The sequence below is a fragment of the Saccopteryx leptura genome, chromosome 1 (genome assembly GCF_036850995.1).
Source record: "Saccopteryx leptura isolate mSacLep1 chromosome 1, mSacLep1_pri_phased_curated, whole genome shotgun sequence".
Classification (NCBI taxonomy): Eukaryota; Metazoa; Chordata; class Mammalia; order Chiroptera; family Emballonuridae; genus Saccopteryx; species Saccopteryx leptura.
In genome coordinates, this window is record NC_089503.1 from 43,054,997 (window position 1) to 43,073,144 (window position 18,148).

General features: G+C 49.6%; 1 protein-coding gene across 4 annotated transcripts in view; it reads left to right on the plus strand.

The window, feature by feature from the left end:
- PLEKHA7 (pleckstrin homology domain containing A7) overlaps positions 1-18,148 on the plus strand; it is a 244,206-nt gene that overhangs the window by 160,782 nt on the left and 65,276 nt on the right. For all 4 annotated transcript variants that reach the window (XM_066365237.1, XM_066365245.1, XM_066365252.1 and 1 more), the window contains 3 exons: positions 1,852-1,924; positions 3,597-3,697; positions 16,787-16,962. In XM_066365237.1, the coding sequence (XP_066221334.1) occupies positions 1,852-1,924; positions 3,597-3,697; positions 16,787-16,962 (350 nt within the window). The remainder of the gene's footprint in view (positions 1-1,851; positions 1,925-3,596; positions 3,698-16,786; positions 16,963-18,148) is intronic.

An 18,148-nucleotide genomic window follows, 5' to 3' on the forward strand; every position in this document is an offset into this window, starting at 1 on the left:
CCCTCTGACTTTTTTCATTTGCTTCCCTGCATCCATTGAATAAAAGGATGCTCCTTTGAAATGTGAAGGGAAAGCAATTATAAATAACCCCACTCCCAGGCCCAGGCCCTTCTGCTGCTGTGACCTGGTAACTGAGGCCCTGTGGAGTGCTGTGGATACACAGCAGAGAGAACACAGCTTTGCGTGGCAGAGTCCTGGAAGACTTCCTGAAGGAAGTGATGTTTGAACCACATATGGAAGGATGGAGAGTTTTCCAAACAAAACAACTACCGTATGCTTAGAGATTATCTGCTCAATGGTGAAGATAAAACCGAGAAATGCATGAACTCAGCAAATTAAATATGTTTTTAGCACATCAGTAGGTGGACAATGAACAAACTTCATGTTATTAGGTCTAGAAACAGATTTTTTTTTTTTTTAATTTAAGACTGTCAAAAATATTTGCAAAAGGAAGACAATTTTAACACCTATAAAAACTTTGGGATTTTCCTAGGTTTGTGAGAAAATTGACTCTAAAACACTGTTATCCTACCAGGAGCATGTCTTTTAAAAATTTTTCACAATCATCTAAAATGTTTAAAATAAATATATATAATCATTTACATTTTAGAAAAGACAGATTTTTATTATCAGATAATTTAATAGCAAAAAAATCCAAGGTGCTTTATATTGGATGGAAGAAAAATACAGTTTCTATCTGACCAGGTGGTGGTGCAGTGGATAGAGCTTCCACTTGGGATGCTGAGATCCCAGGTTCAAAACCCTGACATCACTGGCTTAGCGTAGGGTCTCTGGCTTGGGCGTTGGACCATAGACACGACCCCACTGTCACTGGCTTGAGCCCAAAGGTTGCTGGCTTGAAGCCCAAGGTCGCTGACTTGAGCAAAGGGTCACTGGCTCAGCCGGAGCCCCCCACCCCGGTCCAGGCACATATGAGAAAGCAAGCAATTGAACAACTGAAGTGCTGCAACAACAAGTTGATGCTTCTCATCTCTCTTCCTTTCTACCTGCTGTCCCTCTCTTTCTTTCTCTCTCTCTCACTAAAAAATAAAAAAATAGGATAAACACAGTGTCTTATGGTAGAAACAAGAGCAGTCTCATGGTGGAGAACTGAACTAATCAAATGAGAACTTTGCCTCATTGATTAATTAGCTAACTTAAACTCTTTGTTTTATACTATGCAAACCAATTTCCTTCCTTCCTTCCTTCCTTCCTTCCTTCCTTCCTTCCTTCCTTCCTTCCTTCCTTCCTTCCTTCCTTCCTTCCTTCCTTCCTTCCTTCCTTCCTTCCTTCTTTCTATTGGAAAGATAGAGGACAGAGAGATAGAGAGGTAAAAGATAAAACAGGGGGAGTAGCAGGAAGCATCAACTCCCATATGTGCCTTGACCAGGCAAGCCCGGCGTTTCGAACCATCAACCCCAGCATTCCAGGTCGATGCTTTATCCACTGCGCCACCACAGGTCAGGCGCAAACCAGTTTTCTAAACAGCACAAGTGAAAGTATTTTGTAGTATGGCACTTAATTAAACAACTACTTTCTTTTTCTTAAAAGCTGATTTCATTCTTAAAGGAAGAACTGTATTTTTGTATTCATAAGTTCCTTTTTTTTTTTCTCATAAGTTCCTTTCTAACAGAAGGATGCTTATAATATATTAATGTTTCCAGGGATGGGTGCAACTTCCTGGATATCTACCATCATTGAATATAAGTTTTAATTTCCTAGTAAAAGGGTGTGTGTGCAATACAAATTCATTAATTTATTGAAAGAGAGAGTGAATATGGGCAAGTCAAGATTGGGGGGAGGGAGAACAGTCTACTACTCAGACATTGATGAGTTTGCTTTGCTTTGCAGGACAGTTCTGGGATGCGGCTGTGGAAAAGGAGGTGGTTTGTGCTTGCCGATTATTGCTTGTTCTACTATAAAGGTGAGCTGAGGCTCGAGCCACCAAGGGCTCCTTGTGCTGGAGAGGGTGGTAAGGTGACGCAAATGGTGGTCTTCTTAGAGTCCGTGATTGAGCTAGTTAATAACCTGTTGACCTGCCATACTATTAAGTTTTACATATATGGATGGTTGGTGACATCATTGTTACAAGTCCCAGCACTGGAAGTTCTATTTATTTAGTTAAAATAAATAGAATCTGGTTTGCTACTATTTAGAGTCTCAAGATCTGCAATTGTATCAACCTCTGCCCCACTTAGAACATAAGCACGCCTTTGACACAATCTGGAGAGGTGGGAAGTAGAGGTAAATCACTGTATTTTGTAACCTGACATCTGGATTTACCCACTGTGATAGTCTATGGACAACTGGTGAATTGAGTTGGCCATATGAACGTTTATGGAGCGCCAGTACATAGAGTTAAGGGCTGTGAAATGGTGAGAAAGAAAGCAAGCCTTAAAATACGGAGGAAAAGATAGCTTTTCTTTTTTTAAATACCTTTAAATATTTCCCCCTGTTGATTTAAGAGAGAGAGGAAGGGAGAGAGAGAAAGACAGATAAAGACACACACAGAGAGAGAAGCATTAACTCGCACTTAGTTGTTCTATTTAGTTGTGCACTCATTGGTTGCTTCTTGTATGTGCCCTTTCCGGGGATTGAACCACAACCTTGTTGCACCAGGATGACGCTCAGTCCACTGAACCACTTGGCCAGGGCCAGAGATGGCTTACTTTTAAGATAAAACTAGACTGTGATAGGTGCTTTAGAAGACATCCAAAGTGCTTAGGCAGTTTAGGGGCAGTAAGAAGTTAATTAATTAATTGCATAGTGGAACATTTGGGGAAACCTCTTAGAAGAGATGGGATTTGAGTTGGGCTTTTAAGGGTAGGTACTGCTTTGCTGTGTGTGTGTGTGTGTGGGGGGGGTGATGGAAATTACTAGCAGAGGAGACACTTTAGTAAAGTTCTAGAAGCAGAAGAAAGTGGATTGACGGACCTGTGAGGCTAGAGAAAGTCTTGCATGGAGGCTGTACTAGGAGATGCGGTTCAGGAGGTGGGTAAGGGCCAGAAGGCAATAGGGATGTGACACCAGGCAGAGGAGGTTGGGCTTTATGCTCTGTCCATTGGGCAGTATGTGTCCAAAGTGCCTTTGAGTAAGAGAGTGACAGGACCAGTTGTCATCAGGAAGTTGCCTCTGGTAATAAAGATGCTTTGGAGGAGGATGAGAATAGATGTTAAGGTAGGGTGTTTCACACATGCTCTAACTTTGCCTATGAGATTGGCTCTACCCAGAATGCCCCTCCTGATCCTTTAAAAACACGTTAAATATCACTTTCTAAAGCCTTCTCAACTTCCCGAGATGATGTCTCCCCTGCCTCTGTATTTCCTCAGCCCTTGGTATGCTGTGGTATTTTAGGAGTTAGCAGGTTGAGTTGAGCATGTTGACACATTTGTTTCAGCCCTTGGGGAGAGGGCCATGGCTATTCACCAGTGTAGTTCTAGCATTAGCACACAGGTCCCCGGGGAAGAGCTGAATGGACCATCAGTGAATGCAGTCATCCCGAGGAGAGATAAGGAGCCCTGAACTAGGGCGGTGGGATGGCCCAGCTCCTGGAAGGTGCCACAGAAGGTTATTCTGATGTGTTTTTCCATTCAAAGACAGCCGAGAAGAAGTGGTCCTTGGGAGCATCCCTCTGCCCAGCTACGTGATATCGCCTGTGGGCCCTGAGGACCGCATAAGCCGCAAGTATTCCTTCAAGGTACTGCCACCTCTCCGCTAGGGCCCAAATCCCATCCTATGCAACTGTCTTCCCAAAAAAGGCATTTCTTTTTGTGGAAAGGGGGAAGAAGTTAAGCTAGAGTTTCAGGCTCAAGTTAACAAAGTTAGAACTTCTTTACACAAAAGTAACATCATGTCACAAGTACCTTCATTTGATTCTGAGCTTTTGAGTCCTCCGGCCTGCTCAGATATTTAGACCCTTCTTTTCCTTTCTCTTCCAATCCTGTGATTGCAAATCAGACACAGCCCTTTGTAATCTTTCTTATCACTGTAATCAGCCTGTCCAACTAGCATCCAGCCATATAGTGCAAATGGTGGTTCCTCATAATGGATTTATATCAGTTACATCATGAAAACTTACAGTGGGGGTAAAGGGGCCTGCCTGTTGAAGAGATTTTTCAGGTTTGTCTATTTTGTTTATATTGTTGAAAAGCAATTTGAATCAAATTTGGTTGATTTTCTGGACCATTAAAGGTTTCTGAGGAAATCCCCCCCCCTTTTTTTTTTGACCGAGACAGAGTCAGAGAGAGGGATAGATAGGGACAGACATATAGGAGGGGAAAGAGATGAGAAGCATCAATTCTTCGTTGCAGCTCCTTAGTTATTCAGTGATTACTTTCTCATATGTGCCTTGACCGGGGGGGGGGGGCGGCTACAGCAGGGCAAGTGACCCCTTACTCAAGCCAGCAGTCTTGGGCTCAGGTCAGCGACCTTGGGCTTCAAGCCAGTGACCTTTGGACTCAAACCAGTGACCATGGGGTCATGTCTATGATCTCAATCTCAAGCCAGCAACCCCTCGCTCAAGCCGGTGAGCCTGTGCTCAGCTAGTGACCTCGGAGTTTCAAACCTGGGTCCTCCGCATCCCAGTTCGATGCTCTATCCACTGCGCCACCACCTGGTCAGGCTCTGGGGAAATCCCTTTACCAGTAAAAGGATTTGTGTTTTTCTATTTCCTCTGTCGCTGTGCCATTTGGAGTGAATGGGGCCATGATAGTTGATGGCCATCCTTTGCCAGCCTCTAGCATCTTCACAGCTAGCTGTGGAGGCTCTGGGAGGATGGTGGTCAGGCCCAAACTGGGGGAACCTTGAGGCCATCTCCTTCAGTGGCCTCCATAGATTCCTTCACTGCTGGTATTTCTTGGATCCCTAGGTATAGTGGGGGGGGGGGGGGATGGGTTGAAGGTCCGCATTACTGGCAGTTGGAGCAGGAAAACACCCCTCACGCTGCTCAGAATACAAAGTGGTGGCTTGCATTTCAAGCTGGGGTAAGGACGCCTGACTGTACTACTTATAGAGCTTGGCTATTTCCATGTTGGGAGTACAAAGGAGTACTTAGCAGTAGGTACTAAAGCAGAGGTTGAACAGAAGTCACATTTTCCAGCCATAGATAGTTTTAAAGGACCATGGGAAAGCATGAGACACCATCCAGTCTCTGGAAGGACTAAAGGAAATTGTTGGTACGCAGTGTCCGTGGCATCACTGACAAGTGTTAGCCTGCACCAGCCTCTCGATCTGGGGTCCATTGTGGTGGTGATGGTTGGAAAATCCAGTCTCATTTTCCTCTACTTTTCCTTCCTGGGCTGATGTTTCAGCTTTGTTCATTGACAGCTGTGAGGTGTCTTTATCTTCCCCGGACTGTCTGATCCACAGTGACTCCAGAATTGCAGTGGGTTAAAGGTTCTCCTGTCCTCTCCCACTTCCTGTTGTATGATATAGTACTGTCTTATATCTGTGTCTGCAGAAACTTTTATGATTTGAGGAGCACTGTTATCATGTTAGCTCATTTCATGTTTCTAGGTAGCCTGTGAGGTCAGTATTATCAGCTCCATGTTTTCGATTAGGAACACACGGATCAGAACACTGAGGAAACTTGCCCAAAATCACAAAACTGGAAGATGCTAGAGACAGGAACTCAAACCAGAACTAGATCCTCTTTTGGCTGAATTACAGGGAGGGAAGACGATTCCTTTGTCTTCCCCTAGCTTTACTTTCGCATCTCATTTTGGTCGCCTCCTGCACACACGTTGTGGGAGGTGGAAGGTGATTTGAATTAATGTTTGTTGTTATTGCATTAGCAATACCCTTCTACTTAATAGTTCAGGAAACTATTTGTAGTTTATAGTTTATATCAATAAACTCCTGCTTATTGCTGGCTCTGAAAGCATTTTGTTCCATAGGTTTCAGACTGGTCTTTTGCAGTCTGAAAAGTCTTTCTTGTGACCCCTTCCTTTGTAGGATCAAGTGTTGCTGTTGGACATGCAATTGGTATTGTATGGGATTTTTTTCTTTTTTAATAGCATTTGGAATATTCTCGAAGTAACTGATCATAACTATATATATTGTATTTTAACACCTTTTTGGTAGTTGTGAAAACAGATTCTAGGAAAACATCTTTTATGTGTTGTTGATCAAAAAAATTTTTTTTCTTAGACTTCACTGTGAGTGTTCCCTAAATTTTTTGTCTGAGAGGCAGAAGGCATATATGTGTTTGTGGGGGGCCTTCGGGGAGACCCTCAGGGCCTGAGAGCAGAGAAAAGCTACTGCAGACAGGTGGTGGTGTTCAGCTGGTCCTCCAGAAAGGGCTGTGGTTTCCTGAGTGTGAAGGGGCGCCCTTTTCGGGTTGCAGCACCATTCCCTGGGGGTCAGAGAGGACTGTGGTTTCCTAGTGTGAAGGGGCGCCCTTTTTGGGTTGCAGCACCATTCCCCGAGAGTCAGAGAGGACTGTGGTTTCCTGAGTGTGAAGGGGCGCCCTTTTCGGGTTGCAGCACCATTCCCTGAGGGTCAGAGAGGACTGTGGTTTCCTGAGTGTGAAGGGGCGCCCTTTTCGGGTTGCAGCACCATTCCCTGAGGGTCAGAGAGGACTGTGGTTTCCTGAGTGTGAAGGGGCACCCTTTTCGGGTTGCAGCACCATTCCCCGAGGGTCAGAGAGGACTGTGGTTTCCTGAGTGTGAAGGGGCGCCCTTCCTTTTCGGGTTGCAGCACCATTCCCTGAGGGTCAGAGAGGACTGTGGTTTCCTGAGTGTGAAGGGGCGCCCTTTTCGGGTTGCAGCACCATTCCCTGAGGGTCAGAGAGGGCCTCCTGGCGGCTCAGCATCTGTGCGCTTGGGCACGCTGAGGAATGCACAGTGTTTTGTGTCCTGGACCTTATGTCCGTTTCTAATGTCAGTTCTCCGTTTCCAGAGCTGAAATGCTCTTGCTAGGACACCTTGCTTGAGGTCGTTCAGGGTTATCTATAGTGGAAGATAAAGGCACAGCCTGAAAGGGTATGTGATCCCCTCCTGGTCTTTTCTTTCAACTCTGCCTGCAGCCCCGCAGCCCCTGCACATCACCAGGGAGGCTGAGTGCTAGATGGACCCTGAGCACAGCCAGGTCTGCAGGCTGAGCCAAGCAGGGTGTCTGAGGCATTCTGCCCTCCTCCCCTGGGGCACCTCCCCAAAGATCTCCTAGTGGACGCACAGGCGCCCTCGGCCTTTGGGTCACCTCTGAGCAAGCTGGGTGCTTCGGATCCAGGATCCGGAGCAGAAAACAACTCCATTCAGCCAAGGGTCCGAGGACCTTCAGTGCGGAAAATGCCTTCCCTGAGAGTGTTCCCTAAATCTTGTGTCTGAGAGACAGAAGGCATGTATGTGTTTGTGGGGAGCCTTCGGGCCTGAGAGCAGAGAAAAGCTACTACAGACAGGTTTTCCTAGAATCTGTTTTCACAACTACCAAAAAGGTGTTAAAATACAATATATATAGTTATGATCAGTTACTTTGAGAATATTCCAAATGCAGTTCCAAAAAAAAAACAAAACCCCATACAATACCACTACCCCTATTGCAGCCATTCTCCCTCTCTCAAAACCAAGGAGTCCTGACCTGAGTCTGCAGACCCCCTAGTGTCAGTGGACAAAGCACACCTTTTCTGTTTTTCAACCTATAACATTTCTTTTGATTGAGAAAGCAGGTCTTAACAGGTATTAGCAGCACCTGTGTGTTGGTCACCAATAGAAACCAGAGATATCCTCACAGCACAGTGTAACTGTAAAAATCTTGAAATATCATTTATGAGCATCCTTACTTTGAAATTACAATAATTATTACAACATTTGTTTTATAATGTGTTATTAAAGAAGCACCTGTATCACTATTTCACATTTAAAAATATTTTGATAACTATATTTCAGTATACTTCTTTTATTTTATTTGTGTCCTTAAAAATATTTTGAGAAGAGTTCATAGATTCACCAAACTGTCAAAAGGGTGCATGCCCCCCAAAAGAGTAAGACCCTCTGCCAAATTCTGGCTGAAGGCCAGCCAAGAGATGAGGGTTTTTACTTATTTATATTCAACAAACATTTGTTGTATTCTGTGGTTTTACTTGGCACAGAATGGAAAGGACAAAGACCTTGCCTTTGTGGGGCTGATATTGTACAGTGTGCCTCAGCATCGGGGTTATTAAAGAATCAGAGGAGAACAAGAAAGCTGCCCTTTTCCTCTCCCACTTCAATTTTTTTCCTAGAGAGAGAGAGAGAGAGACAGACAGACAGACAGGAAGGGAGAGAGATGAGAAGCATCAACTCACAAGAAGCACCTTAGTTGTTCATTGACAGCTTTCTCATATGTGCCTTGACCCAGGGGTTTCAGCAGAGCCAGTGACTCCTTGAGCCAGCCACCATGGGGTCATGTTTTCAATCCCACTCTCAAGCCAGCAAACCTGTGCTCAAGCTGGATGAGCTCGCGCTCAAGCAGGTGACCTGAGATTTTGAACCTGGGTCCTCAGCATCCTAGGCCGATGCTCTACCCACTGCCCCACCACCTGGTCAGGTTCCCATTTTAATTTTACTCTTTTATCCCTCAAATCTGTCTCATCCTCTGCACTGCTGCTGTCACTGTCCTGGGTCGGCAGCAGTCCCTCCCCTGGGTAACTAACTTACTGCTAGAACGTGCCTAGCACACAGAGAGTGCTCTGTAGAGTTGGCTTCAGCCTTCACACGCCCCTGCAGTCTCCAGTCCATCCTCCACACTGTTCCTGAATCGCACATCTGTTCGGGTTTGTCCTCCCACCGTAAACCTTTCAGTGGCTCCCCGCTACCTACAGGATAAAGTCTAGTCTCAGTTCACAAAGCCCCAGCTTATCAGCCCCATTTTAGCCACTCCCATATGTACTTTTCCTGCAGCCTTAATAGATTGCCTGAAGGCCCAGGACATTACTTGCCTATAGGCCTTTGTCAAAGGGTCATCTCCTCCAGGAAGCCTTCCCTGGGCCCTCCAGACAGGTGTGGCACCTTCCTGTGCCTACACAGCTCTTGTATCACTGCACTGTAAGTGGTTGATTTACCCATCCAGAGCTTTCACCCGCCCTTTGGTGAGTTCTGTAATTCTGCCTGGGGAGGTGGGGCCTCCCCGTTCTGCAGACAGAGACCACGTGGAGCTGTCCTCTCTCGGAGTCTTGGTCAGGCACACAGCCTTCACTTCCCAAGTGAAGATGGGTTAAGGTTTATTTGTAGTCATGTTTAGTGATTGGGGAGAGGGCAGAGAAGAGTCTTTTAAAGTTTCTAGAAAGCTCATTAGTCAACCACCTTAGGTTCCTCAAGCGACTGCTCCTATAGTAACATCAACTAACCCTTTCGGAGCCTTACAGAATGGCAAGCTGTGCCGGAAGCATCGAATGTGCATTATCTCATTTAGTCCCTGTATGGCTTTACAAGGTACAGGCAGTCCTTGGGTTACAAACGAGATAGATTGTGTAGGTTTGAAAATGTTTGAGTATTTATATGCACAGAAAAGTAAAAATAAATTCTATGTTAAGACAAACATCTGTCTTAAGTTGCATTTAATAAGGAAATGTACCTGTTCCAACATATATACAAAGTTAACTTAAGAACAAACCTACGGAACCTACCTTACTCAGAACCCAGGGACTGCCTGTAAATACTACTGTTACCCACAGTTTCGTTTTCTTTTTTTTTTTTCTTGGATTCTTCCGAAACTGGAAACAGGGAGGCAGTCAGACAGACTCCCGCATGCGCCCGACCGGGATCCACCTGGCACGCCCACCAGGGGGCGATGCTCTGCCCATCCGGGGCATCGCTCTGTCGCGACCAGAGCCACTCTAGTGCCTGAGGCAGAGGCCGAGGAGCCATCCCCAGCGCCCGGGCCATCTTTGCTCCAATGGAGCCTCGGCTGCGGGAGGGGAAGAGAGAGACAGAGAGGAAGGAGACAGGGAGGGGTGGAGAAGCAGATGGGCACCTCTCCTGTGTGCCCTGGCCGGGAATCGAACCCTGGACTTCCGCACGCCAGGCCGATGCTCTACCACTGAGCCAACCGGCCAGGGCCCAGTTTTGTTTTCAAGATGCAGAAACAGAGGCACAGGAGGTGGCACCATTTGCCCAGGGTTACCCAGGGGTAAGAGGCAGAGCCCACTGTGGACCTCAGGCTGACTCCAGGAGCCAGAGTTCTTCCCTGGGCGAGTCAGCCCAAAGGTTGGACATGAGGAGTTTGTTTCATAATTTCAACCGAAAGGCACCACTGTTTCTGTAAGTCATAAACCTGCGAGACTTATCCTTGACGCTCATATCCAGCCCCTCACCATGTCATGCTGATGTTTCCCGCCAGTTCTCTCCACACTCTGCCCGCTCCTCCCCTCCTCTCTGCCCACTCCTCTCCTCCTCTCTGCCTGCTCTTCCCCTCCTCTCTGCCCGCTCCTCTCCTCCTCTCTGCCCACTCCTCCCCTCCTCTCTGCCCACTCCTCCCCTCCTCTCTGCCCACTCCTCTCCTCCTCTCTGCCCACTCCTCCCCTCCTCTCTGCCCGCTCCTCTCCTCCTCCCTGCCCATTCCTCCCCTCCTCTCTGCCCGCGCCTCCCCTCCTCCCTGCCCACTCCTCTTTTCCTCCCTGCCCGCGCCTCCCCTCCTCCCTGCCCGCTCCTCCCCTCCTCTCTGCCCACTCCTCCCCTCCTCCCTGCCTGCTCCTCTCCTCCTCTCTGCCCACTCCTCTCTTCCTCCCTGCCCGCGCCTCCCCTCCTCTCTGCCCACTCCTCCCCTCCTCCCTGCCCGCTCCTCCCCTCCTCTCTGCCCACTCCTCCCCTCCTCTCTGCTCGCTCTTCTCCTCCTCTCTGCCCGCTCTTCCCCTCCTCTCTGACCACTCCTCCCCTCCTCTCTGCCCACTCCTCTCCTCCTCCCTGCCCATTCCTCCCCTCCTCCCTGCCCGCGCCTCCCCTCCTCCCTGCCCGCGCCTCCCCTCCTCCCTGCCCACTCCTCTCCTCCTCTCTGCCCACGCCTCCCCTCCTCTCTGCCCACTCCTCTCCTCCTCCCTGCCCATTCCTCCCCTCCTCTCTGCCCACTCCTCTCCTCCTCCCTGCCCATTCCTCCCCTCCTCCCTGCCCGCGCCTCCCCTCCTCCCTGCCCACTCCTCTCCTCCTCTCTGCCCACGCCTCCCCTCCTCTCTGCCCGCTCTTCTCCTCCTCTCTGCCCGCTCCTCCCCTCCTCCCTGCCCACTCCTCCCTGCCCACTCCTCCCCTCCTCTCTGCCCGCTCCTCCCCTCCTCTCTGCCCACTCTTCCCCTCCTCCCTGCCCACTCCTCTCCTCCTCTCTGCCCGCTCTTCTCCTCCTCTCTGCCCACTCCTCCCCTCCTCTCTGCCCGCTCCTCCCCTCCTCTCTGCCCACTCCTCCCCTCCTCCCTGCCCATTCCTCCCCTCCTCTCTGCCCGCGCCTCCCCTCCTCTCTGCCCATTCCTCCCCTCCTCTCTGCCCGCGCTTCCCCTCCTCTCTGCCCACTCCTCCCCTCCTCTCTGCCCGCTCTTCCCCTCCTCTCTGCCCACTCCTCTCCTCCTCCCTGCCCATTCCTCCCCTCCTCTCTGCCCGCGCCTCCCCTCCTCCCTGCCCACTCCTCTCTTCCTCCCTGCCCGTGCCTCCCCTCCTCTCTGCCCACTCCTCTCCTCCTCTCTGCCCACTCCTCCCCTCCTCCCTGCCCGCTCCTCTCCTCCTCCCTGCCCGCTCCTCTCCTCCTCCCTGCCCGCTCCTCCCCTCCTCTCTGCCCGCTCCTCCCCTCCTCCCTGCCCACTCCTCTCTTCCTTCCTGCCCGCTCCTCCCCTCCTCCCTGCCCGCTCTTCCCCTCCTCTCTGCCCGCGCCTCCCCTCCTCCCTGCCCGCTCCTACCCTCCTCCCTGCCCGCGCCTCCCCTCCTCCCTGCCCACTCCTCTCTTCCTTCCTGCCCGCTCCTCTCCTCCTCCCTGTCCGCTCCTCTCCTCCTCCCTGCCCGCTCCTCCCCTCCTCTCTGCCCGCTCCTCCCCTCCTCCCTGCCCACTCCTCTCTTCCTTCCTGCCCGCTCCTCCCCTCCTCCCTGCCCGCTCTTCCCCTCCTCTCTGCCCGCGCCTCCCCTCCTCCCTGCCCGCTCCTACCCTCCTCCCTGCCCGCGCCTCCCCTCCTCCCTGCCCACTCCTCTCTTCCTTCCTGCCCGCGCCTCCTCTCCTCCCTGCCCGCTCCTCCCCTCCTCCCTGCCCGCTCCTCCCCTCCTCCCTGCCCACTCCTCCCCTCCTCTCTGCCCGCTCCTCCCCTCCTCCCTGCCCACTCCTCCCCTCCTCCCTGCCCACTCCTCTCCTCCTCCCTGCCCGCTCCTCTCCTCCCTGCCCACTCCTCCCCTCCTCCCTGCCCGCTCCTTTCCTCCTCTTGCCCACGCCTCCCCTCCTTTCTTCCCGCTCCTCCTCTCCTCTCCTTCTCTCTGCCCACCACCATCTCCCACCTGCACTCCTGTAGTGGCTCCCAACCCAGTCCCCTCACCTGGCTCTGCCTGTCTTTAACCTCTTCTCCACATGGCAGTCAGAGTAGTTTTACCAAACAAAATCTGATCGCATCACTTCCAAAGCTTAAACCATTTCATTGCTTCTCATTGTGCTTATAAATGAGATAAAGCCCTAATGCGACCATAGGGCCCCAGTGACCTGGCCCTGCCCACTGCAGTAACATCACTTCATCTTGCTTCACTGAGCCAGTCGCGCTGACCTCGTCCTTGAAGCATACTGTACTCTTGTCTATCGTGGGGTAGCACACACGCCCTCTGTGCCACTCCTCCTAAAATACGTGTGTATAATGTAGAAAGCGGCTTAAATGTCATTTCCTTAGGGAAGTCCCTCTCCCATCAGGTCAGGCTCCCGTTACCCTGTCTCACAGCAACCTGAACTTCTTTTTTTTTTTTTTTTTTCATTTTTCTGAAGCTGGAAACAGGGAGAGACAGTCAGACAGACTCCCGCATGCGCCCGACCGGGATCCACCCGGCACGCCCACCAGGGGCGATGCTCTGCCCATCCTGGGCGTCGCCATATTGCGACCAGAGCCACTCTAGCGCCTGAGGCAGAGGCCAAGGAGCCATCCCCAGCGCCCGGGCCATCTTTGCTCCAATGGAGCCTTGGCTGCGGGAGGGGAAGAGAGAGACAGAGAGGAAAGCGCGGCGGAGGGGTGGAGAAGCAAATGGGCGCTTCTCCCGTGTGCCCTGGCCAGAACCTGAACTTCTTGATCGCACTTCCTGCAGCTGCAGTTACTTGTCCGTGGTCTTTCGAGGAGAAAGACCTTCCTTAAGGTCTTGGCCTTACTTAAAGTTTTTTCTTCAACTTCCAGTACAGCTCAATAAGTGATAAATTATTGTTGAATGGCTAAGTTAGAGAATGAATCAGTCAGCTAATCATAGGCTCTGGCCTTTCAGTGCTCCTATATGTCCCTACCTAGGCTTCTCCGTGCTGCAGGCTGACGTTGGGGACTTGAGGTGTGAGCCTTCCGCTTGCCTCACTAGTGTTCTATCAAGACCTGAGTCATAAGAGCCGGAGGAGCAGTCATATCCTGGGGCATTACGGTTGTCGCGTAAAATTTTCATTGCTTACATCCTCGTTTCCTTTGGGCATGGCCTGGTGCCGATTCAGTCATGCACAGTTGCTGAGCAGGATCGTATTAACTGGAAAGGGAAGAGCAGAAGGGAAGGGAGCATCTTCGAGATGCGACTTCATGTCGTCTTGGCTCTGGCATCTTCCTTAGGCTCAGGGCACTTTGGACTGGATCAGTTGGCCAGATGGAAAGGGAACGTCCTGTACTTCTTGACTTCATAGTTAATACATCTAAGATGTCCAAGCACAGACTGAATGTAGTTGGGGACCTGCTGTTTAGAGCCAAGGGCAGCTGGGCATGGCACCTAATGGCAGTTTGATTAGCGACTGAGGTTATATTTGTGATCACGTGTAACTCCTTTGTAATGATGGCTCTAACTCCCAAGGTCCATTTGCAGACAGACATATAAACTCTCCGTGTTTGAATTGTGTCCCATCTTGATCTCCTGGACAAGGCTGGCTCCATGAACCCTTGTACTGCAGGGACCTGCTTTCTCATACCTTTGAGGGTTCTCTTTGTTTGTGGGTGGCCTTGTGTCTGGTGGGGTGAGTGCCCGTCCCAGAGCTGTCTGTCTGGGCAGAAAGTCTGGGAGAGGCTGTCAGAGATCTTATGGGGTCATTGTCCAGAGGAACTTTTATTTCCTTTTTTTTTTTTAAAGGATTGTATATTAATTTTTAGAGAGAGAGAAGGGGGGAAGGGAAGGAGCTGGAAAGCATCAATTTATAGTAGTAGTTGCATCTCGTAAATGCCTTGACTGGGTAAGCCTGGGGATTTGGACCAGTGATCTCAGCATTCCAGGTCAATGCTTTATCCACCGCACCACCACAAGTCAGGCGCAGAAGAACTTCTCTAAGAATTTCTGCTGATTCACAATAAGACATGCACAGGTGTCTTCTTATTCTGTTCTTACTGCCCCATGTCCACCTTGCTAAAATAGAAGGAATCCTTCCTGGGACAGTAGATGACCCCTTATATGTACAAACAAGGAAATCATGTTTGCTTTGGCTACTGTAGGGACCCTTTGCTGCAGGTCAAGTTTGCCTGTATTTCCCTGGTACTGGGCTGGATGAATCCAGACATTTGAGTGTCAGAAACAGGCCCCTGTTTAATAGGCATTTTGGACTTAGATGTTAGTGTGGGGAGGAGTAGATGCCGACAGTTTGACAGGTTTCATTTATGACCATTAGTGAGTTTGGAAGCATGTCATTTTTCAGCTTCTAATTGGTTCTCATTTGGTTTCCTCTGACTGGTCCTTGCCTTTCATTCTGGATCCAGATGATCAGACCAGGGATATATATATATAATCAGCCTCACTTCTGAATGAGACCTGGGAGCATTGTCCAGAGAAGCTTAGACTTAGAGTCAGGCAGACCTGGGTGTAAATCCTGGCTCCAACTCTTCATTCATTCAAAAATATTTATTGAGCATCTATTATATGCCAGGCACTGTTCCTGGTGATATAGTAGTAAAAAAAATAGATGAAGTCTTATAGTCTAGACCAGGGGTAGTCAACCTTTTTATACCTACCACCCACTTTTGTATCTCTGTTAGTAGTAAAATTTTCTAACCGCCCACCGGTTCCATAGTAATGGTGATTTATAAAGTAGGGAAGTAACTGTACTTTATAAAATTTGTAAAGCAGAATTACAGCAAGTTAAAGCATATAATAATAATTACTTACCAAGTACTTTATGTCGGATTTTTGCTGTTTGGCAGAATAAATCTTTATAAAACAACTTACTATAGTTAAATCTATCTTTTATTTATACTTTGGTTGCTCCGCTACCACCCACCATGAAAGCTGGAACGCCCACTAGTGGGTGGTAGAGACCAGGTTGACTACCACTGCTCTAGAGTGAAGAGACAGACAATAAACAAGTATGTAAAATAAATAACGGAGCCCTGGCCGGTTGGCTCAGTGGTAGAGTGTCGGCCTGGTGTGTAGGAGTCCTGGGTTCGATTCCCAGCCAGGGCACACAGGAGAAATAACCATCTGCTTCTCCACCCCTCCCCCTCTCCTTCCTCTCTGTCTTTCTCTTCCCCTCCCACAGCCGAGGCTCCATTGGAGCAAAAGATGGCCTGGGCGCTGGGGATGGCTCCTTGGCCTCTGCCCCAGGTGCTAGAGTGGCTCTGGTCGCGACAGAGTGATGCCCCGGATGGGCAGAGCATCGCCCCCTGGTGGGCGTGCCGGGTGGATCCTGGTCGGGCACATGCGGGAGTCTGTCTGACTGCCTCCCCGTTTCCAGCTTCAGAAAAAAAAAATAATAATAATAATAAATAAATAAAATAAATAATGGCAGGCAATGATAAGTGCTGTAAATAATCTGTTTGTAGATGTGGAAATCTGGGAAAGATACTTAACACCTCAAACCTTCATTTGTTACATCTGTGAAACAGATTCTGCCCCTACCTCTCAAGGCCAGTGGATTAAAATGAGATTAAACTCATAGCAGTAGCCAAGAGACACATATATAGTAGTCACTCAGTAACTCCCTCCTTGCCTTTTTTGACCTCCTCTTCTAATGTAGATTTGGTAAGGCTCTTCCTTGCAAATTAAAAAGACAGGCCCCTGCTTATCAGGGCACAAGGGAAAGAACTGCTGCTGCTTCTTGTTTGGAAACCATCCCAGGTGCTTTTCAGTGGTCATTCCCAGTGTCTCTTCACAGGCTCTTTGCAAGGATTCATATGAAAGCACCGTGAGGCTTCCCAGCACACAGTAGGTGCGCAAGGATTTTCAGTGAAATGTTAGCTCTGTCAGACTTTGTAGTGGCTCTGTGCAGAGAGCGGCAGCTCCTTTGACCAGCACGCAGCACGTCCTGTGCCTGTGCCATGAAGCGCAGTGAATGTCTGCACCACGCTGCCTGCTGTTGCAGCTGGATTTTGACTCCGTTCCAATAATCATGTGTCACAGAACCAAAACAGGGATTCCCACGAGTCTGCTTCTGCAGAATGAGGGTCTATTTAAAGTCTCTTTCTCACGTAGGCCCTGGGTGCGTGCCCCTCCCTATGCATGAGTAAGATGAGTCAGAAACAGGTAACAGCTGCAGGGCTTTCCTGTGGGGCACAGACACAGCTGGCTGTGCTGAGGAAGGGGAGCCCAGCTGTGGCGTTTCCCAGGTGTGGAAACAAGCTGGGTGGTGCTTGGACTTTTAGTCTGGGAAGGGGGATAACTTGTGCTTGTTCCTGGAAGTGAACCTTGTGCTAACCTCTGTCTTCCAGGCTGTGCACGCTGGGATGCGAGCGCTCATCTACGGCAGCTCCATGGGGGGCTCCCAGGCCGAGCAGTCGGGCATGAGGACCTATTACTTCAGCGCCGACACCCAGGAAGACATGAACGCATGGGTCAGGGCCATGAACCAGGCTGCACAGGTGCTGTCTCGGTCGTCACTGAAGAGGTCAGTATCGATGGAGAGTCCCTGTCAGAGCACTTCCTGTGCTAGGATGAGGACTCAAATGAGAACTCTTTTTTTTTTAAAGAGTACTTTATATGTTTATTTTTTTTTTTTACAAAAAACAGAGCAAGAGTCAGAGAGAGAGATAGATAGAGACAGACAGACAGGAATACAGAGTGATGAGAAGCATCAATGATCTGTTTTTTGTTGTGGCACTTTAGTTGTACATTGATTGCTTTCTCCTATGTGCCTTGACCGTGGGGCTACAGCAGACTGAGTAACCCCTTGCTCAAGCTAGCAACCTTGGGTCCAAGCTGGTGAGCTTTGCTCAAACTAGATAAGCCCGCGCTCAAGCTGGTGACCTCGGGGTCTTGAACCTGGGTCCTCCGCATCCCAGTCCGATGCTCTATCCGCTGCGCCACCGCCTGGTTAGGAAAATGAGAACTCTTGAGTGCACAGAATTGTATCATTCACTCACTTGTGTGAAGCATCACCCTGTCTTTGACGTCCCTTTTAACAATGAATTCTTCCAGAAGAGTGGACCACGTACATATTGCGTGTCAGAGCTGGGAGATCCCTTCGAAGTTATCTAGTCCACTCTCTTCTTTAAATGGAGAAACACAAAGGTCTGGGAGGGTGACACACCTGCCTCGGGTACAGAGCCTTGGAGCTTGGTGTGTGTTTCTTTTTCTCTTGTGTGCAGTAGGAGGGACATTAGAGATCTTGCAGACTGAAAGTGTGCGGCAGACTGCCGCCTGCTGCTGGGGGCCGAGCAGGGCTATCTCCCAGCAGCCCCTGCCCGCAGTGGGCGGACCAAGAGCACAGTCAGGGCTCCTGAAATTCCTGAGTCTGTTGGCTGTGGTTGATTCCCTGAGAGAAACAGCAAAGGGCTGGAGTCAGGGGCTCAGAGAGGGTTGGTGGCCCTGGAAAAGTTAGGGTGTGCCTTCAGCCAGTCCTCACCTGACACGGGCTCCCCTCTTCACTCTCCAGAAACCTGGCTCTGCTTAGAGGCCTCTGACAGTGGTCTGCTTTTGCTGAGGCCTCAAAACAAAAGGGACCTCCAGCAGCCTAAAGGCTGGATTTTTCAGTCACTGCAAATAGTTTCACATGGTATGTTTTAGCTTGTCAACCTTTTCCAGTTCATGCGTGTGTCATTTTTGGTGTTAGTGGTATTTCCTAGCTCCGTGCT